The 19,877-nt window shown below is 44.1% G+C and overlaps 1 protein-coding gene across 2 annotated transcripts in view; it reads right to left on the bottom strand.

Moving 5' to 3' along the window:
- LOC110492842 (SRC kinase signaling inhibitor 1) overlaps nt 1-17,942 on the bottom strand; it is a 40,695-nt gene extending 22,753 nt beyond the window's left edge. The window contains exons 1-3 of one of the 2 annotated variants that reach the window (XM_090202083.1): nt 17,656-17,942; nt 16,158-16,477; nt 7,043-7,069 (exon numbers count right to left, since the gene is read on the bottom strand). In XM_090202083.1, the coding sequence (XP_090058209.1) occupies nt 7,043-7,069; nt 16,158-16,454 (324 nt within the window). In that variant the 5' untranslated portion in view covers nt 16,455-16,477; nt 17,656-17,942. Of the gene's footprint in view, nt 1-7,042; nt 7,070-15,099; nt 15,471-16,157; nt 16,478-17,655 lie in introns of those variants that run through there. The other variant, XM_090202084.1, reaches the window with a different exon arrangement.
- Nucleotides 17,943-19,877: the final 1,935 nt, after the last annotated feature.

The raw sequence follows: 19,877 nt of genomic DNA, 5'->3' as shown, positions 1-19,877 counted from the left end.
ACGAGAGAGAGAGAGAGAGAGAGAGAGAGAGAGAGAGAGTGAGATAACGAGAGAGAGAGTGAGAGAATGAGAAAGAAAGAAAGAAAGAAAGAAAGAAAGAAAGAAAGAAAGAAAGAAAGAAAGAAAGAAAGAAAGAAAGAAAAAAGGAAGATAGAAAGAGAGAAATAGAGAAATAGAGAAAAAGAGAGATGAGAGCGAGAGAAAGAAAGAGAGAGAAAGCGAGAGGAGAGACAGAGAGAGGCAAAAGGAGGAAGACAGATTCTGAGACCAAGCGAGAGAGACATAAGCAGAGAATGAGAGGAAAAGTCGTAAAGTGCAACATGATGGTTGACTTCCTGTCGGCTCTTTCCTAATTAGTTCTCATTTCAGTGTGCAGGCAGCAGCTGTGGAGAGGCTCAGAGGGCAGGGCTCAGAGGGCAGGGCTCAGAGGGCAGGGCTCCTCTCCGTGCGCTCCTGGGAACCAGAAGACAAGCTTGACTGCGCTCTGTATGCCCATGTTTTATTCCCGCTGTGTCTGTCTACATTACGAGCTGACATTTTCTCTAGGGTAACGCCCAATAAACTCCCCCACCTCCATCTTCTTCAATAGCACAATCCAAGGGAGGAGATGGTGGAATTGGCGAAGAACGCCTGGGAATGTGGTTTCCAAAGTGAAAATCTCTGGGGGGAATATAAATACATATTTTTTTTGCAGAATGCCTGGACATTTCACAGGAGTGCATATTTTTCCAATTCCACCTATGCCCTCGATAATCATGACCATGTTTCTGCCTGTGCAATTAAACTTGGATAGATACTGTAATAAAGTTCTCCATCCAATGAGGATAATTGGACCCCGGCAAAAAAAAAAATCTATAACTTCTTCTGAGCCTGTCACGCTGTTATAAGTCCGTTTGGTTGTCGTCAATTCTTATGACCCGTTATCACAGTGTTTTGTCATCATGTCAACAGCCTTAGGAAGGCTTAGGAAGGCATTATTTTCGGCTGCAGAAGAACTCATTACCTCCTTTATGTCTTGGAAGGCCATTCTGTCTCATGGATTCTCTCTTGGTTTATGACAGTGCTTCTCTCACCTGACTCTCGCTAAGGCTGGGTAATCTTTACTGGAGATCTCATGGTCTTTTGCGTAAAACATCAGTCATGGAGCAGTGTTATCTGTGTCAACGAGAGGAACTATGCAGACAGTAGACACAGCTTCCATTACAAAGAGAAAGTACCCAAACTATCAAATGTATGACACTGGACAACCATATAAGCAATATAACTGGGAGTCAATCATTTGTCCAATAACAGGCAACACGTTTAGTGATACGTTTAGAAGCAGTGAGAAAGTGTCACTCATGTGCACATTCATTTCTTACCTCTGTGTCCCTTACTGGGGGTCTCTGTATGACTACAGGTCTCAAACTGTTAACTGTCTCAAACTACTTCTTCACAATCCTACGTCTCTATCAATCTCTGTACTGTATCTCTACTGCCCCAAGTCTCTATCAGAATGGAATTAGGTTCTCTCTCTCTCACGTACTGCTGTGTAGTTCTTTGAGGGTCTGTTTGATCATCCTTCACCTGGCTATCTTACTGCTCCCCTAAGTCCTGTCTGTCCAACCATCACTACCCCATGACGTCATTCCCTTTTTCTCACCACCGATTGGCTGGCTTACCCAAAGTGGATTCTCTCAGACCAATAAGTAGAATATGTGATGATTGATAAGGTAGCATTGTATAGCTGTGTCCCGCGCCTGTCCCCCCCCCCCCCCCCCCCCTCTCGGGCAATTTCATGGGCATTGCTACCCTGCAGTCCTGGCATACTTTTCCAGTGAGCTCTGTAATTGGGGAACCTTTGACCTCAAGGATGTGAGTATGAGCACAGGTTTGACCAGCATACTCTAATCATCTAATGTACAATAATAGTCAGTGTTTCCTTTGTGGGAATATCGTGGACAATCCCCCTCCACCCTTGGACAATCACCCTCAAGCTAGTTGTGTCCTTGTATCCAATCCTTGTGAGAGAGTTGTATACATGAAACCGATCCCACCTCATGTAACCTCAGTCTAAGTACAATTATATAACGAAGCATTGGGAGAACTTTTCTAAGGATTTTAATTTAGCTTCTCCAGTTTAAAAGAAAGTCCTTAAGTCCTCATTAAATTATTATTAATTTATGCACCAAACATCCTCTCTCTGTCTTGGCAGATCATAGCGAAGTGTGCCGATAAGTGATTCTGGCCACGTGCCACAGGATACAGATGTGGGATCTTAATTTGAGCCAGTTTGCTACAGCAGGAAAATAATCCTGCAGCAACAGGAGATGTGAATTATTATGTGGATTATAATGAATGGACATTTTTGTAAAGGTTTATATATTTTTTGTTTGGGCAAATGAAGTCTGAAATGTAAAAGTGGAAATTACACATTTTAGAAGCCATTTATGCACCAAACATACTCTCTCTGTCTTGGCAGATCATAGCGAAGCATGATCAGCAGTGGGCCAATTTTTTCTTGGGCGGATGGTCGGTCGGGGGGCCGAAACATAACTACAAATAATGTGTTGACGGCAAATTGTCCACAAGAAGCACAAACAGACATGTTTGACTAAAACATAAGAATTTCAAACCTTGCTTCCATTTATATACGATCACATGTTTCTCTCTATTATGCGTGGGAACAGATTTCTTAAATTAAAATCACTTGGAGCTGATTTCCTGGTGTTTTTACAGCCTTTTATGTCCAACAATAAAAAAATATAGAATTTAAAAAAATGTAAATTTTGTGTTCAGAAAACTTGGGGGACCATATATAACCATATGTGGGCCATATCGGCCCGCGGACCGCCAGTTGGGGAGCCCTGCACTACACGTTTGCATTTCCTGCAGGTGGTCGCAAGGGGAAACATAGCCGCCATAGGCATCCTAAGCCTTTTAGGGCTGCAAAACACAGGCCATTCTCAGAGTCAGATCAGGGAATAGTGATTTTCCACCCAACACCATATCAACACTCAGACAGCCAAGGACAACAATAGCAGCTGTTCAAATGCTTTAGCTACTGAGCCTGCTAACTGGGACCCCAAGTGTCATGGCAAGTCCAGGGATGTCCTCTATTTTAAACAATGTTGTGTGTGTGCGTGTGTGTGTGTGTGTGTGCGTGCGTGCGTGCGTGCGTGCTTGCGTGAGTGTGTGTGTGTGTGCGCGCGTGTGTGTGTGCGCGCGTGTGTGTGTGTGCGCGTGTGTGTATGTGTAAAAATGTATGTACTAACTACTACTGTGAGTCACTGGATAAGAACGTCTGCTAAATGAAAAAAATATATCACAGATATTCCCCACTTAGACATCGAGGGTTTCTGAAGCCCCTCAATGTCTTGTCAAAATACTATATACTAACTATGCTGCTTCTACATTTCAGTCCTTTGGCAGTAACACTTACCAGTGCATTCAACCAGGACACTGAACAACAGCATAGTGATTTTAGCTTTGTTTATTGTAGAATATACTATTTATGGTGCCATTGTCCTCTACAGTATATCGACAGTCTCTGGCACATACAGGTAACTGCCAAAATAAAGGAAACACTTTAGTAAATGAGGGACACAAAGCGTAATGAAAATAGGTGCTGCCACATGTGGTCCTGAGTTGATTAAGAAATTAAAATATCCCATCACGCTTAGGGTCATGCCCAGTTGACCAGTATTTTGGCTCCCATGACTAGAAGAGGTCTCAGTGACTTTGAAAGACGGATCTCAATGGAGCATAGGGGGTTTAAAGGGGGGGGGGGGGGTCTGTCACTAGATCTCAACCCAATTTAACACTTTTGGGAGACTCTGGAGCAGTGTGTGAGACATTGTTTTCAAAACACCAAATGTGGAATTTCTCATAGAAGAACGTGGTCACATCCCTCCAGACACTTGCATCATTGCAAAGGCACATTGAATCTGTTCCTGGCGACTTTGGCCACTCGTAGTGGCCCAATGCCCTATTGTCACGTTCGTCGTATTGATGAGACCAAGGCGCAGTGTGACATGAATACATACTTCTTTTAATAAAGAAAGAACCCTACACAAACTACCAAAACGACCGTGAAACTTTATCAACCAAGTGCTGACAGGCAACTACACAGACAATAACAAACTGGAAAATGGCAACCTAAATAGGATCCCCAATCAGAGACAACGATAAACAGCTGCATCTGATTGGGAACCAATTCAGACCACCATAGACCTACATTACCTAGACATACAAAAAACCCATAGATATACAAAAACCCTAGACAGGACAAAAACACACATGCCCACCCTCGTCACACCCTGACCTGACCAAAATAATACATGAAACATAGATAACTAAGGTCAGGGCGTGACACCTATTGACACTTTATGTTGGTGCTTCCTTTATTTTAGCAGTTACCTGTATGTCGCCTCTGTTCACCTCCTATCATGTGCAATAATCAATCAAGCACTCAATCTACCAATGAATCATCCAACCAATCAATCAAAGAACATTCAAGCTGCATTTTTTTTGCTATGCCACTTACAGAACACCTAACAAGAGCCCCTGCATAAAATCCATTTTCTGTTGTGAGTATCTCTGAATAAAAGGAGTCAAGCCCAAGGAATCCATGCACTGTAGGAGACATGATGACTTCACCTGGATCGGATGAAGGACTCATTGTACATGTGAATACGGCTAGCGCCTTTACATGGCTCTAAGGCTACGTTCCAAATGGCACCCTATTCCCTTCGTAGTACACTACTTTTGACCGGGCCCATAGGACTCTGGTTACAAGCCGTGCACTATGTAAGGAATAGGGTGCCATTTGGAACACACTTTAACTATAGTATAGACTTTCTGGCCTGATTCAACAGTAAGGCGGCGAAGATGAGACAATGGACTCTGATTACTTTCCCACTCCAGATAGACAGACAGACCGAGGCCTATGAGGGACAGACAGTGGTATTAATGTTTGTATTAGTGGGGCTGGGAACCGCAAAAGGGAGGGAATTATACAGCAGAGGTCCTCGGTTCCTCTGTTGTTGCCTAGCAGTCTTTGCAGTCAGAAAGAGAGAAGAGATAGCACTGCAAGCATATTAATCCATGTTATGGCCTCCCCACGGAGAGTAGTTTAAACAGACAGACAATCCCTCCGTTTTGTCAGAGGATCTGAGAGAATGTGAGAAGGAGGCGAGTCTTCAAAATGATTTTGTGATTTTGCTGGTGCGGATGTGTGTGTGTGTGTTTCTGTATGTGCATAGCTTGTGACTGTGTGCATGCATTTACATTTACATCAACCACCTTCCGTGTAAATGCAGACGTGTTTGTGTGCGAATCTACAGTGTGCACGTGTGCATGCACGTGCACTTGCAAAGTGCTAGCAAGCCAATGAAACATCAAAAGAAACTAGCAAGGGGCCGTTACAGACACACACACCGACACAAACACACACTAAGAGCACTGCTGAAGGGATTTCTCTTGCATCAGAATAGTGAGAACAGCAGCCTCCCTGAGAGGAAGAGAGGGCGAGCGATAAGCAATCCCGTTAGAACTGGGAGCCAACAGCGAACGGGGGATTCAATAAAGCTTGTGTGTGTGACATTGAACGAGATAAGAGGGAAATGGACTGCTGGCATATGAGGAAACCACCAGTTATGTAATTAGTAGGGAGGTGTTATATGACATACAAATTAGGAATGCAGGGATTGGAAATCCAAATAGGAAATAGTACATTTGTGACTAAATGATGAAATATTCTGTATATTTACTGTGGAAATGTAGCGGAGAGATTACTACACTAATGGAATGCCTCTGTGTGTAGGATGCTTCTGTCTAGATGCTACAAAGATACCTAACTCTGCCATTCTACACCGTAGACTTTTGTTGGCCATCTATTCATTCTGAAAGCATCAACTCTTCCCTTGATGCAAATTTTGAAATTTGAGCTTCAAACACCCTTCCATCCTTTGTTCCTTCCTCTGTTCTCCTCTCCGGCCTTGTTCTTTGGTCAGCAACACACAACAGTCAGATCTCTGTCATAGGGAATTATTCATATGAAGAGTTGAATTCCAAAACGCTTTATATCCATTTTAATTTCGGGGGGGGGGGGGGGGGGGGTAAATGGGCTTAATTTGTTTAAAGAAATTATGAAAGAGATTGGTGTGTTTCAGAGATATAAGTAGCACTGCTAGGTTTTACACGGTCAAATGTGAAGAAATGTACAAATTCTACATTTGTGACATCAATGTTTAGAAAACAAAATTCCACAGAGTAATATGAGATCTGTATGTGAACATTTAGCAGATTGCCTTATCCAGAGTGACTTACAGTTAGTGCATTCATCTTAAGATAGGTGATACAAACACATATCACAGGCAAATATAAAGGACGCAAACATCCCATTCCAGCTAAACAATGCATATATAGCATTTTGCAAAAAAATAAAAATACATCTCAACTGAATCAGTAGCCCTTCCATTCTACATTCTCTGTACCAACTTTACATAGTGGCATTACAGAATATGTGGGAACCAATATGTAGCGCCCACATGGGGGATGCACAGCAGCCATATTGAGCCAGAATGCTTATTTTGTCCACTAAGAGTACCTAAACCTTGCAGACAGAACTGTTCTACAGTCGTGTTGGTTCATGTACACGGAATGTAAACCACAACTGTTGCGAATCAGGCTAATGATTTACATGTTACAGATATTTTAAGTCTCTTTGGCCCAAATCCTAACCTGAGATCCAGGCAAAGTACGTTCTCGCACAAATCTCCCATTGACATCAAGGCATAACTTAGGTGTGTCCAATTTCAGCACACAGATCTCAACTTGGGACTTGGCCCCACTATGAGGGACTCAAAATACAGCAGCAGATGCATTCCTACACCAGTAACAAGTCTCAGAGGTGTGTGCCAACACTGCAACACTCACAATGAGGAGTAGAGAAGCACACAGATGCACACACAGACACTATGAATGTTTATCCCATTATAGACAAATCCACAGAGACAGAGACACATATTCACACTAAAACACAAACAGTCTTAGCACTGACCTTGAAGCTCCAGTAGTTTGGCTGTTGCTAGGGGGAGAAAGAGAGAGGGAAGAGGGAGAGAGAGAGAGAGAGAAAGGATAGGGAGTTAGATATGTTCCCATCCCTTAAGCCGGACAACTGTCTTCTCCCTGACAACCGCTGCTAGTCAGAGAGAGAGATGGATGGAGAGACGTGTGGGGAACGGAGAAAAGGGGATGTGAGTGAGAAAGATCCATCTATCCGCTTCCAGTCAGACGTGTGTAAGATAATGCAGACGTGACAAATAAAGTTGGGAAGATCTGAATACTTTATCTGAGGAGAGAGATGAGTTGAAGACTTTCCCAAGACAAAAAAAGGAGGGGTATAAGACCATCATATTTCTCTCTCCGTCTAGATCCAATCGGAAAGTGAGGGGCTAATTATTGTGATGATAGACCAGATTAACTTCCGATGTCCTTCAGTGCCATCATAATAGCCTTTTAATTGCCTGTAATTGCTACCCAACAATGATTCAAATGTTTACAGACACTACATCCATACTAATGACAAACACACACCAGCTAGCTAGCGATCCAACTGAACACCTACTGTTCACACAATTAGCTGGCTCAAATTCAGGAGTGGATTAAAGCAATACACAGACACTGGATTAAAGAAGCTTGGCTTTTTAAGGGAATTTGGGCAGCCTCCAACGGAGAGGACAAAGTTCATTAAATCTATTAGGTTGTGTTAGGCTATTGTGACTGTGTGTAGTGTCCTTGAGTCACAGTGACAACGGTAGGCTATAACCAAGACGCTGTTGCAAGATTATGTAGGACTTGTGCCAGGGGTGTCAAGTGCACAGTTCAATTTTGGTTCCATCTAAATTAAGGATGATACCTGACTATCTTATCACTCATCTAAACATTTACATATGAGTGATTTAACAGATGCTATTATCCAGAGCGACTTACAGGAGAAATTAGGGTAAAGTGCCTTTCTCAAGGGCACATTGACAGATTATTTACAAAGTCGGCTCAGGGATTTTTGAACCAGTGACCTTTTGAATACTGACCCAATACTCTTAACCCCAAGGCCATGTGACGCCCAAACAGCTTGGTCGATCTTGAATTGTGGTGGCATTTGGGCATGGCATTTTGGAGAAAATGAACAACATTTTCTATATTTTTGGGTACGTCTTCCCATTCTAAATGAACTTAATATTGCAGTCTTGAAATCATTTTTAACATTATTGTAACATTGTGCCACCAGTAGGAGAAGTAACACCAATGACAGTAACACCAATGACAAATTGAAGGTGTTGTTGTTGAAAGAACATTTTATTTTAATAGCCTTTTTTATTTTTATTGATCGATACAATATATGAAGTACTTTGTTTACTTTCTAGCTTTCAAAATAATAGGTAGATATCCCTAAATCCCCAAAACATCATCGCTACTGGGATAACCCAATGGTTTTATTTGGTTTTATTTGCCCCCCCCCCCCCCCCATTACTCCATAATGACGAAGTGAAAAGAGGTTTTTAGACATTTTTGCAAATGTATTGAAAATGTAAAACAGAAATACCTTATTTACATAAGTATTCAGACCCTTTGCTATGAGACTCAAAATTAAGCTCAGGTGCAACCTGTTTCCATTGATCATCCTTGACATGTTTCTACAACTTTATTGGAGTCCACCTGTGGTAAATTCAATTGATTGGACATGATTTGCAAAGGCACACACCTGTCTAAATAAGGTTCCACAGTTGATATGGCATGTCAGAGCAAAAAACCAAGCCATGAGGTCGAAGGAATTGTCCATAGAGCTCCGAGACAGGGTTGTGTCGAGGTCCAGATCTGGGGAGGGGTACCAAAACAGGGACTGGGAGACTAGCCAGGATTGAGGGAAAGATGAACTGAGCAAAGTACAGAGAAATCCTTGATGAAAACCTGCTCCAGAGCACTGAGGACCTCAGACTGGCGCGAAGATTCACCTTCCAACAGGACAACGACCCTAAGAACACAGCCAAGACAACACAGGAGTGGCTTTAGGACAAGTCTCTGAATGTCCTTGAGTGGCCCAGCCAGAGCCCAGATTTGAACCCGATCAAACATGTCTGGAGAGAATGTGCAGCAACGCTCCCCATCCAACCTGACAGAGCTTGAGAGGATCTGGAGAGAAGAATGGGAGAAACTCCCCAAATACAAGTGTGCCACGCTTGTAGCATCATACCCAAGAAGACTCAAGGCTGTAATCGCTACCAAAGGTGCTTCAACAAAGTACTGAGTGAAGGGTCTGAATACCTATGTAAATGTGATATTTCCATTTTTCTTTTTTTTAAACATTTACAAAAATGTCTAAAAACCTGCATTTGCTTTGTCATTATGCAGTATTGTATGCAGATTTATAAGGAAATAAAACAATTTAATACATTTTAGAATAAGCCTGTAATGTGAAAGAAGTAAAGGGGCCTGAATACTTTAGATGTATTATCATTTTTTGAAGTTTCATTGTTGGACATAAAAGACAATGAAAACACCAGGAAATCAGTTCCAAATTATTTTAATGAAGGAAATCTGTTCCCAAGTATTCCCACGCATAATACAGAGGCATATGATTGTATACAAATGTAAGCAAGGTGTGAAATGATTACGTTTGAGTCAAATATTATATCTGTTTGGGCTTCTTGCAATCAATTTACAGTCTACAAATTATTAGCAATTGTGTTCCGACCATCCGGTCAAGGAATGAAATCATCCCGCGGCTGAGTCTAGTTGATGATCCCTGCCACAAAGTGTTGCAGTAATGAAGGACTTACATTATGTTTTGTGATTAATAACCATTTCAGTATAAACAAATGACGAATATCTATTTTCATTTTAAAGTGTTTTTTATGGTTGCCATGGCACGGGACGCAAATGCAAGAGTGACCCAGCGACATTCAGATAGTATATTCTATTCCATTAGCTCAGAGCTAGACCTTTTAACTCCCTCACTCTCAATTCCTATCCTCTTTTGAGACAGAAGGTTCAGTCCTACCCTCTGTTAAGAAATAACCTTCGATTCCTACCCTGGTTTGAAAGGAAATATTCAATCAGTTCCTACCCTCTGTTGAGAGAGTATGTGGAGGAGAGAAGCTGGATGAAGAACGACAGAGCAGAGGCAGGAGAGGAAGAGAACAGAGGCCTGTGGGCTCCTGTGACCCAGATACAGAGAGCTTTGTGCGTCCTGCAGGCTACTGTCCGAGTCAGCGCTAGTGATCATGTGTCTGCCTGCATGGCCATATGACCACCAATCAGACCCCATGCAATATCACCATCAATCAGACCCAATGACATATTACCACCAATCAGACACCATGACATATTACCTCCATTCAGACCCCATTTTACTGGCCAGGCCTCTACACACTCACAAGACTGTTATTGCTCACTATAACTAGGACTTGACTACTGATACTATGGTTGGTTGGTTGGCCCTGTCACAGCCTGGAGGTGTTGGGTCATTGTCCTGTTGGTTGGCCCTATAGCCACAGTGTCTCAGGACCCCTCCTGTCCCAGTGCCCAGTAATTATGCTGCAATAGTTTGTGTCGTGGGGCTAGGGTCAGTCTGTTATATCTGGAGTATTTCTCCTGTCTTATCCGGTGTCCTGTGTGAATTTAAGTATGCTCCGTCTAATTCCTCTCTCTCTCTCTCTCTCTCTCTCTCTCTCTCTCTCTCTCTCTCTCTCTCTCTCTCTCTTCTCTTCTCTTCTCTTCTCTACTCTTCTCTTCTCTTTTCTCTTCTCTTCTCTCAGATGACCTGAGCCCTAGGACCATGCCTCAGGACCTGGCCTGATGACTACTTGCTCTCCCCAGTCCACCTGGTCGGACGTGCTACCTTGTCCCGGACCTTCTGTTTTCAACTCTCTCTCTCTACCACACCTGCTGTCTCTAACTCTGAATAATCGACGATGAAAAGCCAACTGACATTTACTCCTGCGGTGCTGACCTGTTGCACCCTCGACAACCACTGTGATTATTATTAGTTGACCCTGCTGGTCATCTATGGACGTCTGAACACCTTGGCCATGTACTGTTATAATCTCCAGCCGGCACAGCCAGAAGAGGACTGACCACCCCTCAGAGCCTGGTTCCTCTCTAGGTTTCGTCCTAGTTTCCTGCCTTTCAAGGGAGTTTTTCCTAGCCATTTTTCCTAGCCATTTATTGCTGTTAGCCTATACCTACAGTGTGTAAAGTACACCAGTGTCTATGAACGCCATATGGGTATAATCAAATGTGTTAACTTTAACTTTAAATTGAAATATGACGTTGAGAATGGTTGCACATATTATTTGTATTAAATGTCATGTATGTCTTCTACTGTCTATATCGACCCTAATAGAATCTCGAAGCAGATATACACTATCTTGTACACCCATGATCCTATGATGAATACCAAATCAACCCCTACCCCCTAGGCAAGGTTGAGGCTGGCTTAAATATATTCAGTTACTTAAGATACAAAGAAGTGCCTAGGAGAAGTTGTTAGGGTCGGATTTGGAATTCAGCAAACGTGCTTATGTCAACACAACATATTAGTATTTGGTATTTATGGGTGCTTATTAGAATCCCTGAAAAAGCATCAGTTGCTCTTCCAGGGGTCCACATGAAATATGACATAATACATAGTACAGAACATTAAAAGTCAAGGACTGATATACATACATTTGAAATGTCACACATAGCCTACATATCAGTGTATACTGTACACACAATATCTAGATCCACTACTGAACCAGTCAAAACATTGGACACCTTCTCATTCCAGGGGTTTTCTTTATTTTATTTTACTATTTTCTACATTGTAGAATAATAGTGAAGACATCAAAACTATGAAATAACACAATAGCACAAAAAAGTGTTAAACAAAAAGTGTCAAAGTAGGCACCCATTAACTTGACAGCTTTGCACACTCTTGGCATTCTCTCAACCAGCTTCATGAGGTAGTCATCTGGAATGCATTGAGACTGTGCCTTGATGAAAGTTCATTTGTGCAATTTCTGTCCTTCTTAATGCGTTTGAGCCAATCAGTTGTGTAGTGACAAGGTAGGGGTGGTATACAGAAGATAGCCCTATTTGGTAGAAGACCAAGTCTATATTATGTCAAGAACAACTCAAAAAAGCAAAGAGAAACGACTGTCCATCATTACTTTAGGACATGAAGGTCAGTCAATACGCACATCTCAAGACCTTTGAAAGTTTCTTCAAGTGCAGTCGCAAAAACCATCAAGCGCTATGATGAAACTGGTTCTCATGAGGACCGCCACAGGAAAGGCAGACCCAAAGTTCTCTGCTGCAGAGGATAAGTTCATTAGATTTACCAGCCTCAGAAATTGAAGCCCAAATAAATGCTTCAGAGTTCAAGTAACAGATACATCTCAACATCAACTGTTCAGAGGAGACTGCGTTAATCAGGCCTACATGGTCAAATTACTGTGAAGAAACCACTACTAAAGGACACCAATAATAAGAACAGACTTGCTTGGGCCAAGAAACACGAGCAATGGACATTAGACTGGTGGAAATCTGTCCTTTGGTCTGATGAATCCAAATTTGAGATTTCTGGTTCCAACCGCCGTGTCTTCGTGAGATGCAGAGTAGGTGAACGGAGGATCTCTGCATATGTGGTTCCCACCGTGAAGCACAGAGGAGGAGGTGTGATGGTGTGGGGGTGCTTTGCTGGTGACACTGTCAGTGATATATTTAGAATTCAAGGAACACTTAAACAGCATGGTTACCACAGCATTCTGCAGCGATACGCCATCCCACCTGGTTTGCGCTTAGTGGGACTATCATTTGTTTTTCAACAGGACAATGACCCAACACCTCCAGGCTGTGTAAGGGCTATTTGACCAAGAAGGAGAGTGATGGAGTGTTGCATCAGATGACCAGGCCTCCACAATCACCCAACGTCAACCCAATTGAGATGGCTTGGGATGAGTTGCACCGCAGAGATAAGGAAAAGCAGCCAACAAGCGCTCAGCATATGTGGGAACTCCTCCAAGACTGTTGGAAAAGCATTCCAGGTGAAGCTGGTTGAGAGAATGCCAAGAGTGTGCAAAGCTGTCATCAAGGCAAAAGGTGGTTACTTTGAAGAATCTAAAATATATGTAATGATGTGCGCTGAGAGTCGGGAAGCAAGTTCAGGGAGCAGAGTGTTTTCATAAATAAACGGAACATAATACAAAACAAGAAACTAAAACAGCACACAGACAAGAAACAGAAACAATGATGCCTGGGGAAGGAACCAAAGGGAGTGACATATATAAGGAAGGTAATCAGGGAGGTGATGAAGTCCAGGTGAGTCTGATGACTCGCAGGTGCACGTAACAATGGTGACAGGTGTATAAATCTGCCAATATTGAGCAGCCTGGTGACTTAGAGGCCGGAGAGGGAGCACACGTGACAATATAAAATAGATTTTGTTTAACAGTTTTTTGGTTCCTTCATGATTCCATGTGTGTTATTTCATAGTTGTGATGTCTTCACTATTATTCTACAATGTAGAAAATAGTAAAAATGAAGAAAAACCCTTGAACCGCTGTAGGTGTGTCCAAACTTTTGACTGGCACTGTACATAGCGCAGTTGAAATGACAATACAAGAAATATAAAATGGCTGTGTCTCTTCACAGTTCCCGTTGTGCAGTAAGGTGTTCTTTTATCTGTTTTTTTAAACTGGTTTTATTCCTAGCTTGAGTGACCTGGGGTGATATTTAATACAGTGCCTTTCCCAGCCTCTGTTCTGTTCTGGACCTGGGGACTGTGCAGAGACCTCTGGTTGTATGTCTTGTGTTGTACCAATGAGTGTCCAAACTGTGTGCCAACTTATTAAATATAAAGGTCGGTACCTTCAACACATCAACACCTCACACAAAGAGCAATGGTGATGCAGTCAATCTCTCCTCAACTTTGAGCCAGGAGAGACTGACATGCATGTCCTAGCACCTACCTCTACACATCCATTTTGTACTCGCATAACTCCACCCACTAACATACCAGTAGACTTATGCATATGCATTAAACACATTTTCCCACGTCCCCCCCCCCCCCCCCGCTCTCTATTCATGTATTCATCCACCTTTCCCTCTTCATTCCGCTTACTTCAGCTTCCCCTGCCCACCTCTCCTCCAATGTGCACTAACAAGAGGGCGTTTCAGAACATAAAAACCTGCCCCACACAAAATAAACCGTCCCCCTATGCACCATGAAGGAATTCAATGCCCTGCCATATATCTCAATTACACAAGCTGAAAATCCCACGATGGACCTATGTGTACAGAGAGAGGAAGAGGGAGAGTGAGAGAGAGAGAGAGAGAGAGAGAGAGAGAGAGAGAGAGAGAGAGAGAGAGAGGGGAGTGGAGCAATGGATGCCTGACCTGCATGCCAAGTAGTCATCCCGGTACCCACCCTCTCTCTCTCTCTCTCTCTCTCTCACACACACACACACACACACACACACACACACACACACACACACACACACACACACACACACACACACACACACACACACACACACACACACACACACACACACACACACACACACACACACACACACACACACACACACACACACACACACACACACACACACACCAGCCCCCTCCTGTTCTTTCAGACACTGCGGCACCACAACCACACCTGGCCAACACCTGCACACTGGTAAAACCTGGCATGAGCCAGCCCAGACACACAGATCATACACACATACACTCACACACCCCTCCTCTTATGCCTGCAGAAAGGAGGGAGTAGAGGAGAGGCATACCCATTGCATCTTGTCTTACCTGCACTGGTCTCAGCTACACACTCACACACACTCACACAAATGAGCACACACTGGCTGGTCATAGTCACATGCACACACGCAGTCAGGTACAGAAACAGCTCTCTTCCATACATGCATACATCACTCTCTTTCTCGCTCTCCCTTTCTCCTCTCTCTCTGCCCCACATGCAGCGGCAGAAACACGTCTATTCCACAGTAACACCAGAACACACAGGATTCTGCACGTCTCCATTGATTAATGAATGAAAAGGAGAACTGGTACCGTTGCTGCTACTCAACGAGCCTGCTGCTGCCGCTGGCTGACTGGTGGTGTGCTGGTTCACATGATGCTCCACATACCTCCCTCCCCTTCCTCCTCCCCCCTCTCCATTTTCTGACTGCGGTGGCTCTGTCCTCTCGCTCTCCCGCGAGCCCAGAGGAATCAGTAAATCCCAGGCGGTGTTGGTCTGGATATCTGAAGTAGAACCAGTGGAACTTCCTCTCTCTCTCTCTCTCTGTCCCTATACCGTTACAGCCCAATCGCAGTTTCAGTCATTCTCTCACTCCTCATCTCTCCCTCTTTGTTTCTCTCTCTCGCTGCTGCTACTGCTGCCATCCGCCCTCTCCACTCTCTCTCTTTGCCTAGGCATTGCCAGCCATATGATATCATTGACTGCCTTATATGGGAATGGGGGGGGGGGGGCAGCGCGGGGGTTGCCGTGGCAACCGTGGACTCCACCTGTTTCTCCCTCTATCTGCCCCTCCGTCTCTCCCTCTTTTTCTCTCTCTCGCACACTTCTGTGTGCAGAAATAGATGGCTGTGCCAGGGTAAATACACTGGGAAAATAAAAGCAAAAGGGAGGAAACAGAGGAGGGGATGGAGTGATACTTGGCCGATGGAGGAGAGAGTGTGGAGAGACGGGAGTCTATGATGAATGGTGGTATTCACAGGCAGGTGATTGGGGTAGAGGGACGGGGGGATCAGGATAGAGGGATGAGGGTAGGGGAGAATAAACAGTCTACACAGCAAAGTCCTGGTGCTTTGCATCTCTAACAGCTTTGGCATGCAAGCATTGACTGCAAAGCATGTGGTGGGTGAGAGGAAAAAGAGAGAGATAGAGAGGGGGATTTGATGGGTGGAAGAGGTCAACCTTTCATGTATGGATCAATGTGTCTATTTCCTTCTTATCTCAAATCTCTGTTTCCATCTTCCTCTAACACCTTCTGATAACTATCAGCCAACGATGTCATAATAAACTGATTCATTGACATGTAGCCTGGATACTCCTGTGGTTCTGTTTTTGTACCAGGGATGGGTAATTGAGGGTATTAAGATGTTACCTGCTGTTGGCGGCCAAAGTTAGGTGATCTCTGGCCCTGAGACATACAGGGGCTGGCCGGATACTTCTGATTTTTCTGGAGGTCCATAAAGGCTTCGTGCTGGCGCTTTATGTCAGCCTTGTGAAGGTTCGTAAGGGCCTCCAGGCTCTTGGCAGCGAGGGTGTTGTGGCGTTGGCGGTTCCCAGAGGTTGGCGCCAGCCCGCCGTTGTTGTTGTTGTTGTGAGGGAAACAGCGCGTGCCGCCGTGGCCCAGGGTGTGGTACTCACACGGGAACTCTGCATCCCCAGTGGAGATCATGTGACCCTTTCTTCTCTCCCGACCTGGAAGGGTCAAAGATGAGGGAACGTGGGGTCAGGGGTCAAGATAAGAACATTTGCTGTGAAGGTTATACGGGGGAATTAAGAAAAAATGCTAGATCTCTGACTTTAACATTAGATTTCCCTAAAGTTAAACAGCCTCCTGACAATATTGGTGTATGTTACAGTATGTGTTCATGGGAGGAGATGGTGAAACAGGAATATCTTAATACTATGACCTGAGTACATGATCCTGTTCTATATAATGACAATCCAGAGTCAAGTAAGTCTCACTCTCCTTAAGATATGCGCGCGCACACACACTTAACCCCATCCATCCACACACACACACATACATTCACACAAAGACACACACTTAACCCCATCCCTCCACACACACACACACACACACACACACACACACACACACACACACACACACACTTATCCCCATCCCTCCACACACACACCCATCAATTTATATCAATGGCCTCAAACAGCTGCAGCATTTGCTAAATCCCACAACAGTCAAGGCGACACTATTGTCACAGGGTGAAGTCCCAAATCTTGGAGATGACAGCACTCATGAATGTCAGGACCATTCTGTGTCAGAAGCCAAGATTGGATGTGAGCTGTTCCCCCTTTAGGGAGTAGGTCATAGCGCAATCTAGATCTAGTGACTAGATCTGCAAGCTAGGCATTACCAGACTGTAGCAAACAGTTTTCCTGGGGTCTTCTGAGAATGGAATGGGCAGATCATGAGAGAGGAAGAGAGAGAGAGAGAGAGAGAGAGAGAGAGAGAGAGAGAGAGAGAGAGAGAGAGAGAGAGAGAGAGAGAGAGAGAGAGAGAAGAGCCTGTGTATCAAGTTTCAGGAGAAGACCCAGATGCAGACAGTGTCGAAGTAACAAAAGTTTATTACTAGAACAGGGGGCAGGCAAAACAACAGGTCAAGGGCAGGCAGAGGTCAATAATCCAGGGTGGTGTGACAAGGTACAGAACAGCAGGCAGGCTCTGGGTCAGGACATGGTCAAAACCGGGAAACTAGAAAACAGGAACTTTAGAAAAGACAGGAGAAAGGGGAAAAACGCTGGTAGACTTGACGAACAAAACGAACAGGTGTCAGACAAACAGACAGAGAACACAAGTGTGATAGAACCCCCCCCCCCCCGGGCGCCACCTGGCGTCCTACCTGGGCGCATACCTGGTTGACCTGGGTGCCGGCGTTGGAACTCAGCGATGAGGCCTAGGTCCAGGATGTCCCTAGCGGGAACTCAGCACCTCTCCTCCGGGCCATAACCCTCCCAGTCAACCAGGTATTGGAATCCCCTGCCCGAGGTCGAACCTTCAGGAGACGCCTCACCGTGTATGCCGGTTTCCGTTGATGAGACAGGGGAGAGAGGTGGGCCTGGAAACAGGAGACAACGGGCTGTGAGACATGGGTTTGATTCTAGACACATGAAAAAGGGGATGTATACGGAGGGTACAGGGCTACAGAAGACGAAAGGGTGAGGTCAAAAGAGACAAGGTTGGGAAAGAGAGAGTTGGAAAGAAATGAATCGGAGGAAAACGTCGGGAGGTTGAAGTCGCCAAGTACAGTCCAACAGCAAACTAATAAATAAAGGAGAGAATGGTCAGCATCATATACGATAGTGAACCATAAGCGTGCAATGCATTATTTTAAAATTCTCTATAGAGGTCCATACATTACGCCTAATGCAACATCAGCTGTTGACCATTCACTGTTGCACTCCTCTCTGTTCCCGTAAGTAGGTCTTACAGAAGTTAAACAGCTGACGGTATTGAATCCATACAGTAAATCACGTCTTATGGCTGCACTGATAGAGGGATCCATATTGATTTTCTGCAGTTTAGGCCCATTACTTAGTTTGTGGATGGGCAGCTCTATGTGTGATTATCTCGAGGTTAGAAAGCCACAGCCACACAGGTGTTAAAGCTCTCCGACCGACACAGATGTTCTCAAGGTAATACAGTCACTGTTACTGCATTGTCTGGGCTAGATAAGTGCCATGTACCCAGTTTAAAGGGATAGTTCACTTAAAAACGCTATTTTAGAATTTTGTTCATTAATTCACAAATCTACAAAAAATCGTACATGTCAGAGGTCAAGTTTTCCAGATGGAGCTCTTTCAGTACAGAGCAAAAACGGTGATAATGCGTTTGATATCACTTCAGAGTTGAGGAGGGATGCAGGGATTCCATGATGCAGCCATATGACAGCAGAGATCTGTTAGAGGAGACAGAGAAAATCTGTCGGGGGCTGAAGGTTTTATAATGGAACATTTGCAAAGCCAAAGGCGTGTTTACACGTCGATTGGACAGTATAGTATGTTATATACTAAAGTGATGACATCATGTAAATAGATGACGTATCACTTGAATTTGATATTCAATGATATCACTGTAACAATGACATTTTCAATGAAACCAGTTGAATCCATCTATACACAAGGAACCCTGTAGTATCTCCCAATGTTTTTCTACCCTGGCAGTATAACTCACAGCAGTAGGATTCTTAATGACCTGTCACCTCTAACACAGGTCCCATTATTAGAAACGTTATGGGAGAGTTAATTACACTATTAATGCTGGTGACGAACATCCTTTTAATTTTTTCCTATTCACACTGCAGAGTCTTTTATGTAAACTTTGTCTCCGTAGGAGGAGGCCATTTCTCACCCTCATCCCTCCCTCCCTCCCGACCCTCCTCCCTCCTATTTTGCGAGGCGACCGAGGATTCATCATCGGCGGTTGTGTTCATTAGAGTTGAAGCAGAACTTAAAAACCTGTGAGTGATAGACATTTCCCGGCGGAATTGTATTTCAGCCAACCTGGAGCATGGATACATTCCAAATGGATTGTCTCAAGGCTGTGGCCAAACATTTCTCGTTATGGGGCGAACACAACAATCTTGGACACCGGTGACACGGGGGTGTGACAGAGGCCGTTTTTTATTTTTTATTTTATGGTTTCATCTCTGACACCTGATTATTTCTGTTCAGCTCTGGGAATGGCAAGTTTGTGCTCTGGCCAAGTTCTACTAAAATTATTTCCTAGCTTCTTCCTTCCTTAACTTCATAACTTATTTCCTTCCTTTCCTCCTAACCACCTTCCTCCCTATCCTTCCTTTACTCCCTCTCTCAGTCGCTCATTGATGTCAGTCATATTACTTTCCCAACTCGAAAATGGCCTTACTGAACCATGGACAAGCTAACCTGGTCCCAGATCTGTCTGCGCTGTCCTGTCAACTCCTACAGTATGATCACTGTCATCCCAAACGTTTGCAAGACAGCACAAACAGATCTTGGACAGGGCTAAGGAAACACTGCTTCCTTCCACCCAACAGTTAGCTCTTCTCATCCGGTTTGTGAAGAGCTTGGCTACTGGCCGATGGAAGAGCATGAG

This window comes from Oncorhynchus mykiss, chromosome 16 (genome assembly GCF_057628025.1).
Source record: "Oncorhynchus mykiss isolate SJ-2025 chromosome 16, ASM5762802v1, whole genome shotgun sequence".
Taxonomy (NCBI): Eukaryota; Metazoa; Chordata; class Actinopteri; order Salmoniformes; family Salmonidae; genus Oncorhynchus; species Oncorhynchus mykiss.
Note: the sequence above shows the minus strand (reverse complement) of the source record. Positions and strands in the feature narration are given on the sequence as shown.